This window comes from Phocoena phocoena, chromosome 1 (genome assembly GCF_963924675.1).
Source record: "Phocoena phocoena chromosome 1, mPhoPho1.1, whole genome shotgun sequence".
Lineage (NCBI taxonomy): Eukaryota > Metazoa > Chordata > Mammalia > Artiodactyla > Phocoenidae > Phocoena > Phocoena phocoena.
The window spans coordinates 88,928,894-88,944,646 of record NC_089219.1 but is presented as its reverse complement, the minus strand read 5'-3'; the positions used below and the strand labels follow the sequence as shown (position 1 = coordinate 88,944,646).

The 15,753-nt window shown below is 39.0% G+C and overlaps 1 protein-coding gene across 1 annotated transcript in view; it reads right to left on the bottom strand.

The window, feature by feature from the left end:
- CDC14A (cell division cycle 14A) overlaps nt 1-15,753 on the bottom strand; it is a 164,008-nt gene that overhangs the window by 65,957 nt on the left and 82,298 nt on the right. The window contains exons 6-7 of the mRNA XM_065881245.1: nt 11,445-11,511; nt 8,367-8,429 (exon numbers count right to left, since the gene is read on the bottom strand). Of these exons, the coding sequence (XP_065737317.1) occupies nt 8,367-8,429; nt 11,445-11,511 (130 nt within the window). The remainder of the gene's footprint in view (nt 1-8,366; nt 8,430-11,444; nt 11,512-15,753) is intronic.

Genomic DNA, 15,753 nt, shown 5'->3' with positions numbered 1-15,753 from the left:
AGAAATTCACATTTTTCCGGTTCTATAATTCATGAACAAGTGGAGGGCAAATCAAGCAGAATCCAGGTTACATTCTAAGTTGCTGTACAAATTCTAATCCAAAGCAAAGCCTTGAAACATCATCCCCTAGATGTTCAATTATTCCTGCTGTTGACCTGAGGTGACACACTGAGAGATAAGAGGCCTAACAAACCGTGTTAGTTCTCAATGTGTATGCAAAAGGGCAATGTTGGGAGTCTACACACCTTTATCACTTGACAATTTACTTATTAACTGCAGTGAAGGATGACATAGTCAACCTGGAGACAGCCTCTCCAGGTTTAGTAATATTAAACTAAACTGGCCTTACATGCAAGCCCTGGTTGAAGATTACAGTATCTAGCAATCTGTGCTGCAAATAACTGGTTGGAAAAAAAACAACAACAACTTACTCTTGCTGCATAGATTGGCTGGTAATGAAAAAACAGAAACGGCATTTCAGGAAGTTGTCTACCATAGTCAATACATTTTCCCCCTGGTGTGTTACTACAAAATCAGAATGGATTCTTAATTAATATGTCTTGGTCATTTTCCATTGAAAAGTAGTTACTTTTAACAGATTATATAAAATATCTTGAAATGTGTTATACTGCTTTTTTTTTAGAACTTATTTTCTGGTTTATTCATTAGTTCTTTCATTCTACAAACATTTAATGACTGCCCACTACAAGTATACTGTGCCAGTGGGTTACTTATTGACACAAAGATGAGAGACACATTCTTTTTTTTATAATGTTTTCCACAGGGGCTGTACCAATTTACATTCATACCAACAGTGCACTAAGGTTCCCTTTTCTCTGCATCCTTGCCAACATTTGTTATTTGTGTTCTTTTTTTTTTTTTACATCTTTATTAGAGTATAATTGCTTCACAATGGTGTGTTAGTTTCTGCTTTGTAACAAAGTGAATCAGTTATACATGTACATATATCCCCATATCTCTTCCCTCTTGCGTCTCCCTCCCTCCCACCCTCCCTATCCCACCCCTCCAGGCGGTCACAAAGCACCGAGCTGATCTCCCTGTGCTATGCGGCTGCTTCCCACTAGCTATCTACCTTACATTTGGTAGTGTATATATGTCCAGAGAGACACGTTCTTGACTTCAAATACCCAGAGTGCAGGGAAGACACAGGTGTGTAAACAGAGCATCACACACGTTGTGTGAGAAGAGCTCCCATCGAGCTAAAAATGCCTTAGACATGTAAATACATGAATTCGGTGGGCAGAGGAGGAAGGACCACAGGGAAGAGGAGGAGGGAATGAGCATGTCTGAAGGTACAACAGCATGAAGATGCACTGCTGCATGGACTTGGGTATGAGGAGGGAAGGGAAAAGGACGAAAATGGGGAAGATGGCAAAGCCCATGTCCAGAAGGGCTTTTTGCGCTGCATTCAGGAGTTGGCATTTCCTCCACACTTTCAGTCAGGATGGAGCCCATGAAAGACTTAAAGTAGGGGAGTGATGTAATCAGACTTACTTAATTTCTAAAACATAGACTCTGAGAGTTATGTGGAGACTTGACAGAAGCGGCCCAAGAGCCAAGACCCAGTCCCAGGCATCCAGAATTGACCAACACTTTCTCACCAACAGTTCCCAGATGGGCTACATTGCAATGTGGCCAAGATAATGTGAAATCACCTTCTAGAACAGCAATGCTCTTTTCCCAAAAGAGCATCATTTAGTGATAATAGCAATAATGATGGATTATGAATTGCTGAATTTCTCACTGATTCTCACTATGACATTCAGCCTGTCATAGATCAGTGAGAAATTCTGTGTAGACAACCTGATAAACATGAAAATGGAAGTATAACATATGAGAAGGGTCAAACATGATAACATCTGCAGAATGAGGCACAAGGATATATGGAACCTATGACAGCAGGTGATAAGAAGAAAGGCTCTAACCCCACCCATGAAGAGACAAAATTACAGGAGGCCTTCTGAAAAAAAATATTAGCCTAGTAAATATACTGAGCAAACAGAAAGTACTTAATAAACATCTGTTCAATAAATTAACTGAAAAGTTACCAAATTGAGGCCGTAAAGAGTGTGATACATCTTCTTGGCTCACAACAGATAGAATGGGCATCATCAGAAAATCTACAAACAACAAATGCTGGAGAGGGTGTGGAGAAAAGGGAACCCTCTTGCACTGTTGGTGGGAATGTAAATTGATACAGCCCCTATGGAGAACAGTATGGAGGTTCCTTAAAAAGCTAGAAATAGAATTACCATATGACCCAGCAATCCCACTACTGGGCATATACCCAGAGAAAACCATAACTCAAAAAGACACATGCACCCCAATGTTCATTGCAGCACTGTTTGCAATAGCCAGGTCATGGAAGCAACCTAAGTGCCCATCGACAGATGAATGGATAAAGAGGATGTAGCACATATATACAATGGAATATTACTCAGCCATAAAAAGGAACGAAACTAGGCCATTTGTAGAGATGTGGATGAATCTAGAGACTGTCATACAGAGTGAAGTAAGTCAGAAAGAGAAAAACAAATACCATATATTAACACATATATGTGGAACCTAGAAAAATGGTACAGATAAACCAGTTTGCAGGGCAGAAACTGAGACACAGATGTAGAGAACAAATGTATGGACACCAAGGCGGGGAAGCGGCAGGGGGTTGGGGGTGGTGGTGGGATGAACCAGGCGATTGGGATTGACATGTATACACTGATGTGTATAAAATGGATGACTAATAAGAACCTGCTGTATAAAAAAATAAATAAAATAAAATAGAAAAAAAATATATTTTAAAGGGTAGAAATACAACATTCACTTGAAATATTTTTTGTACTTAAGTGACAGATAATAAACCTTTTAAAAATGAAAAAAAAGGGCTTCCCTGGTGGCACAGTGGTTAAGAATCCGCCTGCCAGTGCAGGGGACAAGGTTCGAGCCCTGGTCCGGGAAGGTCCCACATGCCACGGAGCAACTAAGCCCGTGTGCCACAACTACTGAGCCTGTGCTCTGGAGCCCGTGCTCCGCACCGAGAGAAGCCACTGCAATGAAGAGTAGCCCCCGCTCGCCGCAACTAGAGAAAGCCCGCCTGCAGCAACAAAGACCCAATGCGGCCAAAAATAAATTTAAAAATTTAAAAATGAAAAAAAAAAAAAAACTAACGTTGACCTGTACACCGTTATTTCTGTAGAACAGAGCTTCCCAATTGGTGTAACAGAATAGAGTTTCCTGGGCAGGTGCTGGGGCAGCCAGAGTTCCCCAGCCAGCTGCCGTAAGCTGTGAGCTATGATCACACAGTGCTGATCAAATACTGTCACATTTTCCACGTGTGCCGTGACGGGAGAAACAAGAGGAAGGCTTGTGCTGTGACTCCACTCTCAAATAGGCAGGAACCAATTTGTCTGTCACCAGGCCTACAGAAGCCAAGCCCAGCTCTAACTACTTCCATCAAGTAACCCATGGTGAAGAAGTGTCCCAGGTTTGCCAGCATGTAAAAGCACAGGGGCAAGTCAATAATAACTTGATATTCTGGGAAAATATCCTCATATTGACAAAATTATTTCATAGAAAGCATTTTTTTCTCAAAATAAAGGAATGATTTATGGAGAAAAAAAATAATGGCGGATATGAAATAGCTCAAAGAAAGAAGTCAAAAGTAATTTCTTAGCGTTGGAAGTAGGTTTTACGTGAACTCTAAGCTCCAGATGATTCCCAAAAGGGTATTTAAGGCAGCTCCTCAAAGTTGCATGGACCAAATTCTGGATGCGGTAATTAATGTAAGCCACACTGATAAGGCATCTCCAAATGCTGCCACTGAAGCTGCATGTCTTTGCATTTCTCTCCCTCTCCCCTCCCCTCAACTAGGCACACAGTACTGCTCTGTGAGCTCATCTCTGCATGGCCAACACAGGGACGTCATCAAATATGGCAAGCCTTCTGGTAAACAGTGGAAAGTCCCATTTTGCTTTGCTTAGGGGACACCCAATATAAGGAACTGAAGACACAACTTCAAATTCTCTTTGATGAATAATGACTGCTTAAGAGTAGCATCATTAGTGATCGGTGGTGTTTAGACAAGGTCTTACTTGGTAAGGATAGTCTCCCAAAAGAACAGGAGTTGACTGAAGGCAGCCTCTATATGGGTGCCACTTCAGGGTCTTACAAGCAGAATATTGTCCTATATTAGCAATAAACCACTAAGCTTTACTACTAGAGAGGATACAGTTCCTCACATACCTACAGGTACGTAACTCGATTGAATACTCAAACTCTTTCGTCTTCATTGTTTTTCCTGAGGGCAAAAGGTCTATTTCTATTTTTCAAATGTACTGATCAATGGTTAGATTTCTCAAGTTCTTGGAAAATACCTTAAGAAGCCTGTTGGAAAAGGTGACACTGATTCCTAGCAGAAGCTTCTGGGCCACCATCTTGCAGTTACTTTACTGGACCTTCCCAGCATAGCTCCCAGGCTTATATCTATTTGATCAGTGCAAATATGAAGAATGTACAGTTCCACATCGGCTTGGCAAAGAACCTGAGACACCATATTTTAGAAGATACATTTGTTTATCAATAATTAATACAGTGGACTATTTGGAAGCCACAAGAAAATTAAGCAAGCTATCTGAGATATCTTACCCCAAGCCTTCTAAATAGAACAGAGCCTTGAAATTAATTCTTATGTGAACAATTAGATCACCTGAAGCTAGAAGGTGCAACCTGTACTGCTCATCCTAGGCTTCATGTCATTCTGAGGGGCTATGATAGTTCATTGGCAAGCCTGTCCTTGCAGGATCTGCACTTTAGCTACGTGTGGCTACCAAGCACTTGAAATGTGGCTGGTCCAAACTGAGACGTGCCGTAGTATAAACTACACACTGGGTTTCAAAGGCTCAGTTCCAAGTTAGAAACATAAAATATCCCATTAATAATTTTTATATTGATTACATGTTGAAATAATACTTCTGGTATATTGCATTAAATATATATCATTAAAATTAATTTCATCATTTCTCTTTACTTTTTCTAAATATGGCTGCTAGAATTTTAAAATATATATAGATAGATAGATATACTCTGATATATTTCTATTGGACAGCACTGCTCTAGACCCTTTTGCAGAATGAGCAGAGTGGTTCTGGTGCTGACCTTGTCATTAACAGCATTTATAAGCAGCACTGTTACCATAAAGACTCTTTTCTTTTCTTCCATAAGACTCCCTTTTAATCTCAGATAGAACTGCCACATCATTACTTTAGGTTTTTTCTTGAGTCATATTATATATTAAATGTGGTTTAGTCCAGAAGTGCCTTTTTAAAAAGCTTTAACTTGAGCATTGCCATATTATCTAAGACTTACATTCTCATAATTTGCTATCAGTGATAAAATTTTACTTTGAAAACTACAAACAACATTGGAATACTGACACTGTTGGAGCTAATGAAGCCTATGAACTTAGCTATTCCACAAGTTTACCAAATGTCCAGACTCACCGAAGCAGAGCAAACAGTGGGAGAAGTTATGACAAGGAATGAATGGTCCACAGTTTGTCGGGAAGAGAGTTCCTTTACTTATATCCATTTATTCCTTAAGCAGCGTTTATGAAATGCCCACCACCTGCCGATCACGCTTCGACTTGTGCTTTTCTATTTTTTGGCTTTATGACAGAATGGATATATCGTTCTCAAAGAGGAAGTTATCTAACGGAAAACTTTTCAAATGCTCACCAACTGCCTCCTCTCCCTCCTGCCATTACCTGAGTGGTGGTGCTGGTGGTGGTGGTGGTGCTGGTGGTTGTGGTGGTGGTGGTGGTGGTGCTGGTGGTACTGGTGACGGTGGTGGGCGTGGTGGTGCTCGTGGTGGTGGTGGTGGTGGTGATGGTAGTGGTTATTTATTCAGGTTACAGTGTGACCACACTCTTACCAGATGTTTGGTTTGTTAGTTGGTTCTCAAGAATGAAATTGCACTATGTTTCAGGTTTTTCAATAGCTTTTTCAACTAACTCTCAACATCACCATTAAAGTTTTTAAAAAGATAAAGGAATAAGTAAGACATTGACAAGTTTTCTTTCTTTACTGTGGCATGTCCTCCCCCTCCTCCCTCTCTAGCCTCCACTGTAATCTCTCCTTTCACTGAAATGGCTTTAGAGTTTCACCATATATTTTTCTCCAGGTTCATATACGTGGGACAGATTCAGGTTTTGGCAGCAACTAAAACTTATCTAATGTGGAGGCCCATTTTAAGAAAAGAATACAATGTTAAGAACGCAAAAAAGGCGCCCATGCGAGTGGGGCCCTCTAAAATTTAAGCTTCGTTCGCTTCACAGGAAATTACCTTTGCTCATATAAAACAGATACACATATACATGTACAGGGTGGAGGGGGTCTTGTCATTGTTTGTTAAAAAGGGGGAATTATACTATAAGCACTCTTCTGTATCAACTTTTTCCCGTCAATATATAATAGAAATCATTCCAAGACAAGTGGTACAGCTCACATCAATTTTTTCAAATGACTGTGTAACATTCCATGGTGTATCTGTACTACAGGTTATTTATTCAACCTTTCCCCTTATAAGTACATAGTCTTTTTGTTTCTAGTTCTTTTTTTCTGGGGCGGGGGAGGATTTTTTTTCTTTTGACACTACTAGAAATGCCACAATAACGATGCTTTTGGAGTTTAAAAAGAAGAAGAAATACTTTGGAGATTTTTAATAAACTGTACTACATGTATTAATTTGGGGAGAAGTGGCAGTTTTATGGTGTTAAATCTTTCTATCCAAGAACACAATACATATTTTCCATTTAGTCATGTCCCACCCACAAGGAATTTACAATCTAATAAGGAAAATAAGGCTTGTGTGCAAATAGCCATGATGTAAGAAAAATGGAAAGCACAAATTGTGACACATGAAATTGAGGGGGAGAGAATTCAGTAGAGAGTGAGAGCTGACCTGTGGAGGATTTTACACACACAAGTGGAGGAGGGAAATGTTAAAGGAGACAGGTATCTGGAGAAAGAAAGCTCAGCCAGAGTGCAGAGACATTCAAGAAACAGTAAATAAGCAGCTCGGTGCGGCTGGAACAGAGAGTGCATACAGGGGAGAAACAGGAGACAGGCTAGCAAGGTGGGCTGGACCTCATCCAAAGCTAACAATACGAGGACAGGGGAGTTTATCCTCATTTGAGCCAAGTAATGAGAGCAGCAGCCAGTTTGGGGCCAAGACAAGACGAGAGTTCTGTTTTAAGACCACTCAGTCAAGTGTGTGAAAGACCAAGAGGAGAAGGGCCTGGGCTGCTTGAAGAGCAGTTGTAATAGTCTACCGGATGGGACACAAGACCTGAGCCAGGGGAAAGAAGTGAGAACAGAAAGGAAGAAAGAGATGATATACACCCTGGGTCCCTAGCAACGGGAACTCAAATACTCATTAGACTGGGGGGGGCGAGAAAAAAGAAATGTTTCTAGTCTTGAGCCTGGGTGAACAGTAGAATGGTGATGCCATTAATACAGAGGAACAAAGCAGAAGCCCATGTTTGGGTGAAAGATGATTAATTTCTTCTCAGATGTGTTAAGTTTAACATGTAAGCAGGATATCCAAACAGACACATCCTGAACTAGAGCCCAGAATGGGAGGGCTACCCTTGTCTTGCTAAGGAGAGTGAAAATGTTATAACTCCTCAGGAGAGCCACAACAGACGAGCTCAGTTTCATGGAGTGGTCAGACTACTCAGAGTCTACAGATGTCTCATCTTTAGGAAAAGTTAACTACTTCTAGACTCCTCTACTACCCCGGAAGTGCTCTTCCTCAACATCTCCTTGTAGCACAATGTAACTTGGACAGCCTTTGCCTAAATTGCTTCACTGAACAGGCAAGATACTATTTGAAAGCTTTGTAATGGCACCATGGGGAAAAAATGCAGCCAATTCTTAGAACTGAGTACATTCAGCTGTATTTCAAAATGAAATGTATGCAGTCAAAAATATTATATGGCATAAATCCGGTTTTGTTTTAACCAAAACATAAAAAAAATAAAAGTAACAAAATTTTACTACCAAAATGTAGTTTTAAATTATTTTTTCTTACAAACTGAAGGTTCAAAGTAATTGTCAATAAAGGTTTGATGAAAGAATACAGAGAGGTAGGGCATTTTCCCAACGAAAATTATGATAAGTCCTGGTTCAAAGGCAATAACCAAAGCTGAAAGGATTAAACTGACAACTATAGAAAACTGCAGAATGCTTTTATTTAGCAGCCAATCAATTTGCAATACCTGAGTGCTAGGAAAAAAAGAACAATTTAATCAATGTGAAATTATATCTTGCAAAAAGATAAAGTGTACAAACCTCATAATGTTCATATTCATCCACATCAAAGGTCTCAAAGTCAAAAAATCCATGTTGTAATCCCTAAAATAAGAATTTGAATTAGTTTTTGCATGTGAAATTGATAACGACTTCTAGCCGTTTCTGGAATTCCTGCTCACAAATGATCCTGCCTGATCTGAAGGAGAAAGCTTGAAACCTTTATTTGTAATGCATACCAAGCAATCATCTAACATCTAATTTTGCTTTGAGATTTTCTTGCCAGTGGGACTAAACACTTAGAAAAACATGAAAATATGTACCACAAAATATGTCTCTTAAGGTCTAATATGCATTAATTTGTATGTAAAATTACTTATGTATATCAAATGGAACATACTAGCAAATGTATAGTTAAAACCTATTGGGAACTATGCAATTAATTTATACCTAACTATGACAGAGTATATAATAGTGATTAAATTTTCAGTTAGAAGAAAAAACAATTATTCTTAGGTTTTATTTTCCTTTTATCATTAGTGAGATACTTAGTAAAAAGAGCATTTTAGGCCCTTATTTGTTCCTAAAACTCTACATTGAGAGAATTTGTTTTATGGTGATAAGTTTCTGACAGAGTAAAAATGTACTTGACTACTCTTACAATTTAGAAGGAAGAATTGATCTGTTTAACAACGTGAAGAAAAATTTCATACTCCTTTTTGTAACCAATGACTTAGAACTAAAAACTATCTGGCTTACTCAGATAAAACATTTTGAAGAGGACAGTCTTTTTCTTTGTATGTCATGAAGCTATACAGATTACAATAGAATACAAAACCACAGTTACTTTTGAAAGTTACATGATCAAGTCATTAAAAATAGAAGAAACTGTTAAGCCAAGTTTAGTACATCTATCTTTGAAAATACCTTAGAGACCAGTGTTTTCCAAAATGTAGAACATGGACCACCTGCACTTAAGGTAATTTATATTTAAAATACAGACCATTAGGCCCCATCCCAGAACTATGAAATCAGGTTCTTTGGGGGTGGGATCATCATTTTTAAAATGCCTTGCTAGGTGATTCTTATAAATTCTGACAATACTGATTTAGACAACCTCTACAGGATAAGCAGAACAAGCTATTTAAATTATTCCACATTGAAACAAAGATGCTTACTTCAGCCATATGTACCATTTCAGAGAAAATGGTGAGAATATAATGCCCTGAAGTATCACTTCCCTTCCTCTTTTTTTAAATGTGTTTGTGTTTGTGTATGCCTCTGTGTGTGGTTCACACATATATAACTGATGCTTATAATGACGCTAATACATCAAAATCAGAAAGATATGCTTCTTAACAAAGGGAAAAATGTGGCCATAGTCTGTCTACCTTCTTAGGAGGTATGGTGCTCATTGCCACAAAAATAGCCCAGCACACGATGCTTTATAGAAGAATGTACAGAGGGAAAGTGTGTCCCAGTTGCTTAAAGACATGTTGAACAATCTATCAGATCCTCTAAAATCTCATCTTCATTTGGGTAAAATAAACCCAGCATTTGATGAAACAAGAAATTTACAGAAGACCTTAATGAACAAAGTCGTGCCTTTCCTTTGTAACAGGAAGGATGTCATAAAGGTCTATATCAAGTTACCAGTTACCATAATAACAGGCAAGGATATTCCAGTGTGAACTCTTTTTCACTTTCCTAAGTTTTATAAAAGAAACAGCCTGTACCAGATGGCAGGATAGGCAAAATAATAATAATGAAACAATAAGTAAATTACTTTTTTAAATGCTACAATTTTAGGTTGTATACTGGGTGATATATCCAGTATACCTAAGGGTATACTGGATATATAAGGGTTCTTAACTGGTGTTACTGGAAGTGTGTGTTGGTGATATTATTTGCAGGGGATAGGCTAGATTATCTTGATAGTTTTTAAGTGAAAAGAGAACTAAAGTTTTACAGAGTCTAAATTCATTTCTAGATGAAATATCAAAGTCAAAAATATACATACAGAAAACAAGTAGCATGTTTTACCATAGCAATTTTCTCAAATTAAAACAGGGCCAAAGCAATGTTATATTACATCAGAGAAAAGAAACTAGAACAAGACTCACTACTGATACTATATTTACAGTCCACGATGACCCTTGCCAATGGGTTCTGAAACACGTACATTCCTGACTCATAAGTCATGACTATATGTTCTAGATGGAATGATGTACCTTGAACCTTCATTAGAATTCACAGTGTAGCATGTATGACTTCTCAGCTTGTAAATCAATGTTTCTAAAACATGTTCCAAAGTTCTCAAAGATCTTTTAGATTAACTTCTCCATAATATATATAAATAACTAAATAATTATGACTCTAAACTTCAGAGTGCATCAAATCACATGGAGGGATTATACAAACACAGACAGCAGGGCACCACTCCCAGAATTTATGGTTCAATCAGTCTCGGATGAGGTCTGAGAATTTGCATCTCTCCACAAGTCCCCACCATTTGACAACCATTGATTTATGACATACCTGGATAGGATATGAGAAAGAACTCCATATTGATATGGAAATCTTGAGTTAGAACGAGCCCTCCTAATAACCCCTGTGGCCCTGAGAGTGACTTAACCTCGCTGGGGTTGTTTCCTCAACTGTAAAAATGAGATAATAATATCTGACCTGCTTACTACTTCATGTTCATGGGCATGTAATACTATCCAGTTAGAAAAACAATGTGGAAATGTTCTCCACATTAACAGAGGAGACTTAGATAACTTCCTGCCCCTCCCACACCAAGATATAGCTTGATTATGAAGCTGAGCAGGTGACAAAGCAACATCACAGGCACGGCAGCAGACAGAAGTGATAACACAAATAGTTTAAGTGAGAAAGGGAGATCCCTTCCACTTCTATAAGAAGAGTTATCCCTTGAAACACCGCCCCTATTTGCCCTGTGGTCTGTGTATTACAGATCCATCATTGTTTAAGAAGTGGAAAGCTGCCTTCTTATTCCCTCCCCTCTCTTCTCTCCAACAACAAACAAGGATATAGACATAATTCTTTTTTCATATTGTTAAACTACAATGTCGACCACAGCAAGGAGATTGTTATTACCTTTCTGATTCCGTGCAAACAGTCGAGGATGGTGAGATTGTAAGTGCAATTTCCAAAGGAAGCATCCCTATGAACACAAAAAAACTTAACATTAAAAACATGCATTTAGAACACTCAAATAATAAAATACCAAAGTCAGTTGGAGACATGCTTATTTGGATTCACAGCTGTCAACACGGTAAACTTATGTAACACATCAGATCCTACTAGCTTAACTCCAGAACTTCTGAAATTGCTTTAATCCAACTAGCTGAATTAATAAGAAAGCAGATTTAGGAACCTGAGCTCTGGAATCAGGCTGCCTTCAAATTCCAACTCTGCCACGAATTGGCTGGGACCTCAAGCAAGTTATTTTACCTCTATGAGTCTTGGTTTCCTCATCTGTGAAATGAAGGTACTGATAGCAGCTACTGTTCACAGGATTGTTGTCAGATTACATTTAAAAAATATAAAGTCCTTCCTATAGTGCCTAGCACAAAGGAAACAATAAATATTATGACTATTCTTATTATTATTAACAGTGAGTATTTCATTAACGAAAACATGCATCATCATGAGACGTACTCAGACAGAGAAACAACCATCTGTCAGGAATATGGCAAATACTAGCATAAAAATTTAAATGGGACAATGCATGCAGGTCAACAGAACCTGGCAGTTGTTTTCATGGATTATATGCGACTACCTCCATTTTGCCCCCCACCCCACCCTCATTCCCCCACCCCCCCCCAAAAAAAATGCCAAGGAAAATGCTTCCAAACAATCTCCTCTCAGGATCCAGGAGAGCTTCTAATGCACCATGAAGTGTTCTATCAAAAGGAGTGGAGACCTACTGCACCGAAAACTGAGTGCTTCATCCTTTATTTAAATTTTTAGAGCAACTTAGCAGGCCTGCTTTAGGCAACATAAAACTGAAGTATCAAGTTCAGGTCAGTTAGCAAGAACTGGCACTGGAGCTTTAACACTAACAATGTTCCAAGGTGTCCAAGGCAAGAAACTTGACCTCAAGGCTCTCAGTCGCTCTTCCCAGCCCCCACTGCTGACCTGAAGGAATAGAGCTGTCAGGCACCTGCCAATCACAAAGTCAAATGTACCACACAAAGTTGGTCCAAGGTGGGGAGGAAGGGGGCGGCCACAGAAGATGCTTCATGGGGAGAAAATGACCATTAAAGGCTTTAACACATAATTAACATAAAACTGAATCTTGTATCACAACCATCTAAGGTAACTTGAAACTATGGCTGCTAAGCCGCGAATTTAAATGCAATGTCAACATCACTGAGTTTCAGCATCCTGATAACCTAATTTAAAAATAGTAGGTTAGCAAAGCAGCCTAACAGAAATGTTTAAGTCCTGAAACATCAAAGTTAACCTATGTTAAGGAAGGGTTATTCTAGATACTTAATCGTGATTTCAAGAGTTCTTTTTTTAATGCCATCTGAACTCATGGGTCAGTGAAAAACAAATAACCCCATTTCAAATATCTTGTAAAGATATAAGCCATATATTAAGAAGCAAATTTTAAGGGATTAAACCAGAGAAAGGAGTAGCTGGGGATCTAAGACAAAATACTAGTTTATATAAATAACCACACATTCCTTTGTAGGAACTTGTCTTTTTAGGACAAGAGTTCAGAATCTTTTGTGTGTCATGGACCCCCCTTCAGCAGGACCCCCCTTCATCATTCTGATGAAGCCTGTGAATGTCTATTCTCAGAATGTTTTTAAATGCATAAAATAAAATACATAGAAATAACAGAACACTAATGCAATTAAATGTAAAGTCATCAAAATGTAACAAAACAAATTTATAATACCATACTTTATTGTTAATATTGATATATAACAAGATCTAGTAGCAGGTCTGATAACAACTATAATTTTAAAGAAGAAATGAACATAAATATCTTAAGATATATGCAACAACTGCAATGGGATATAAAAATGTAGTTTCTATTGTGAAAAAGTCACTTATATTGCTAATACTACTATAGTTTATTTCCAACATTTATAATTGGATGCAATCTTATAACTTACATGGCTAGTGAAAATAAAGATATTTTTGTGGGCTTCCCTGGTGGCTCAGTGGTTGGGAGTCCACCTGCCGATGCAGGGGACACGGGTTCGTGCCCCGGTCTGGGAAGATCCCACGTGCCGCGGAGCAGCTGGGTCCGTGAGCCACGGCCGCTGAGCCTGCGCGTCCGGAGCCTGTGCTCCGCGGTGGGAGGGGCCGCGGTGGTGAGAGGCCCGCGTACCGCAAAAAATAAAAAGAATCTGCCTGCCAATGCAGAGGACACGGCTTCAAGCCCTGGTATGGGAAGATCCCACATGCCGCGGAGCAACTAGGCCCGTGAGCAACTAGGCCCGTGAGCAAATAAGCCCGTGAGCCACAGCCACTGAGCCTACGCGCCTAGAGCCTGTGCTCTGCAACAAGAGAGGCCGTGACAGTGAGAGGCCCGCGCACCACGATGAAGGGTGGCCCCCACTCGCCGCAACTAGAGAAAGCCCTCGCACAGAAACGAAGACCCAACACAGCCAAGAATAAATAAATAAATAATTTTTTAAAAAATGATATTTTTGTCATCTGAATTCTCTCTATAGACCCTAGTTTAAAAACTACTGCTTTGGTAGAGAAAAGAAAAACTTAGGGAAAAAAGTATCTGTATTTAAAAAGAGTAAAAGAAATGATAAGAATTGAAGGTGCTCCTTACTTCCCTCAAGTGTATCTTCCCACCTAGACGCAGCTAGACCGATCCACAAATGTAAGTTATCAGAAAAGCTCCAGATCCAGTCTCTCGTACTGTCTGCAAAGCATGGTGAGATTATCATGATATCTCTTGTCTTAGCATAGCCACAGTTTCTACCAACAACTGAAAAGAGAGCTCTGGTGACTTGGTGATCAAATGTGCAGACCTGAGAGCGAGGGTGCGTTAACAGGCCATCTGACAAAATTAGGATACAAAGCAGTTACAGCAGGCTAGAAAGACAGGCTGACATTCACAAACTGATATATAATAAGGGATGCAATAAAATTAAGTCACATCCTCAGGACTGGGGAAAGTTGATGACATACCTTTTTCCAACACTTACTATGCTGGATAATTTAGATGCGTTAACACATTTAATCCTCATGAAGGCAACAGGTTCCCAAAACCTGCCCTCATAACTAGGCAAGAGAGAAATGGCTTATTAGTGGCACCTGGCTCATACATAGTCAAAGGAAAGTAACCATAAAAGTGAAGGGACACAAAAACATGTTACATATTCTCTGGGGGAAAAAAAGGGAGAAAGATAAAAGTGGCAGAGTAAATCCATGTTATCTACAAAAACCCCACTAAAAAGAGAATTTTAAAAGGCTTTTTTAAATGGAATCCAACAAGGTCAGGGAGAATGAGAACAGACAACAGCAATAAAATTCTGAAAGCTGGAAGTCAGATACATGAGTGATAATAAATTAGAAGACCAAGAAAACTGAATACTAAGGTGACAGGGGAAAAATCAGAGCATCAACCCAACTAATACCAGATAATTCGCAAAAGGCTCAGGAAGTGGCAGCACTGGGTTCTTCTGGAAATAAGAATGAAGGAAATGACTATAATAAGTTTGAAAGTACTTTAAGAAGCTGAAAAATTTTACTCTATAAAAGCAATATTATCTCCTACTTTATAAATAAATCTTACCTGTTGAGTTTCCTCAACCACCCAATGTAGTTAGAACCATCTAAAAATAAAATGGTTGGTCCTGGAAGGCAGCAAGATAACCCGCCCCACACGACGTTCAAGTTTGAATTGGCAGATGGCTTGCAAGAAATATTTTTCACCTACATTGTTATAGGAAATGGAGGTGAAGATTAGGAAAACACCAGGCTCTAGTAAACTCAAAAGTCCTTTCCTACCCTGAAACTGCATCATTATTCAACACAGTGGATGATTTCTTTCCTCTCCGTATCTCTCTCTTGGATCCTTTCCAATAGCAGTCAAACATTTTCAAGTCCCTACCATCTTTAAAAGAAAAAAAATATCTGAAATTTTCTTAACTTCAGCCACCACCCTCTCTTTGGCCTCCTCTTTAAAACAGGGCTTCCCTGAAAAACTATTCATCTTCCTGCCCCCACTTTCTCTTCTCTCACATCTTGACCTCCTCTGTTCTGCTTCCACCCTCATCCATGCCATGAACATTTCTCACTAAGGTCACCAATGATCTCCATATGGCTAAGCCCAGGGGACTTTTTTTTAAATTGAGATAAAATTCACCATTTTAGCCTTTCTAAAATGTACAATTCAGTGATTTCTAATGTATTCATAATGCTG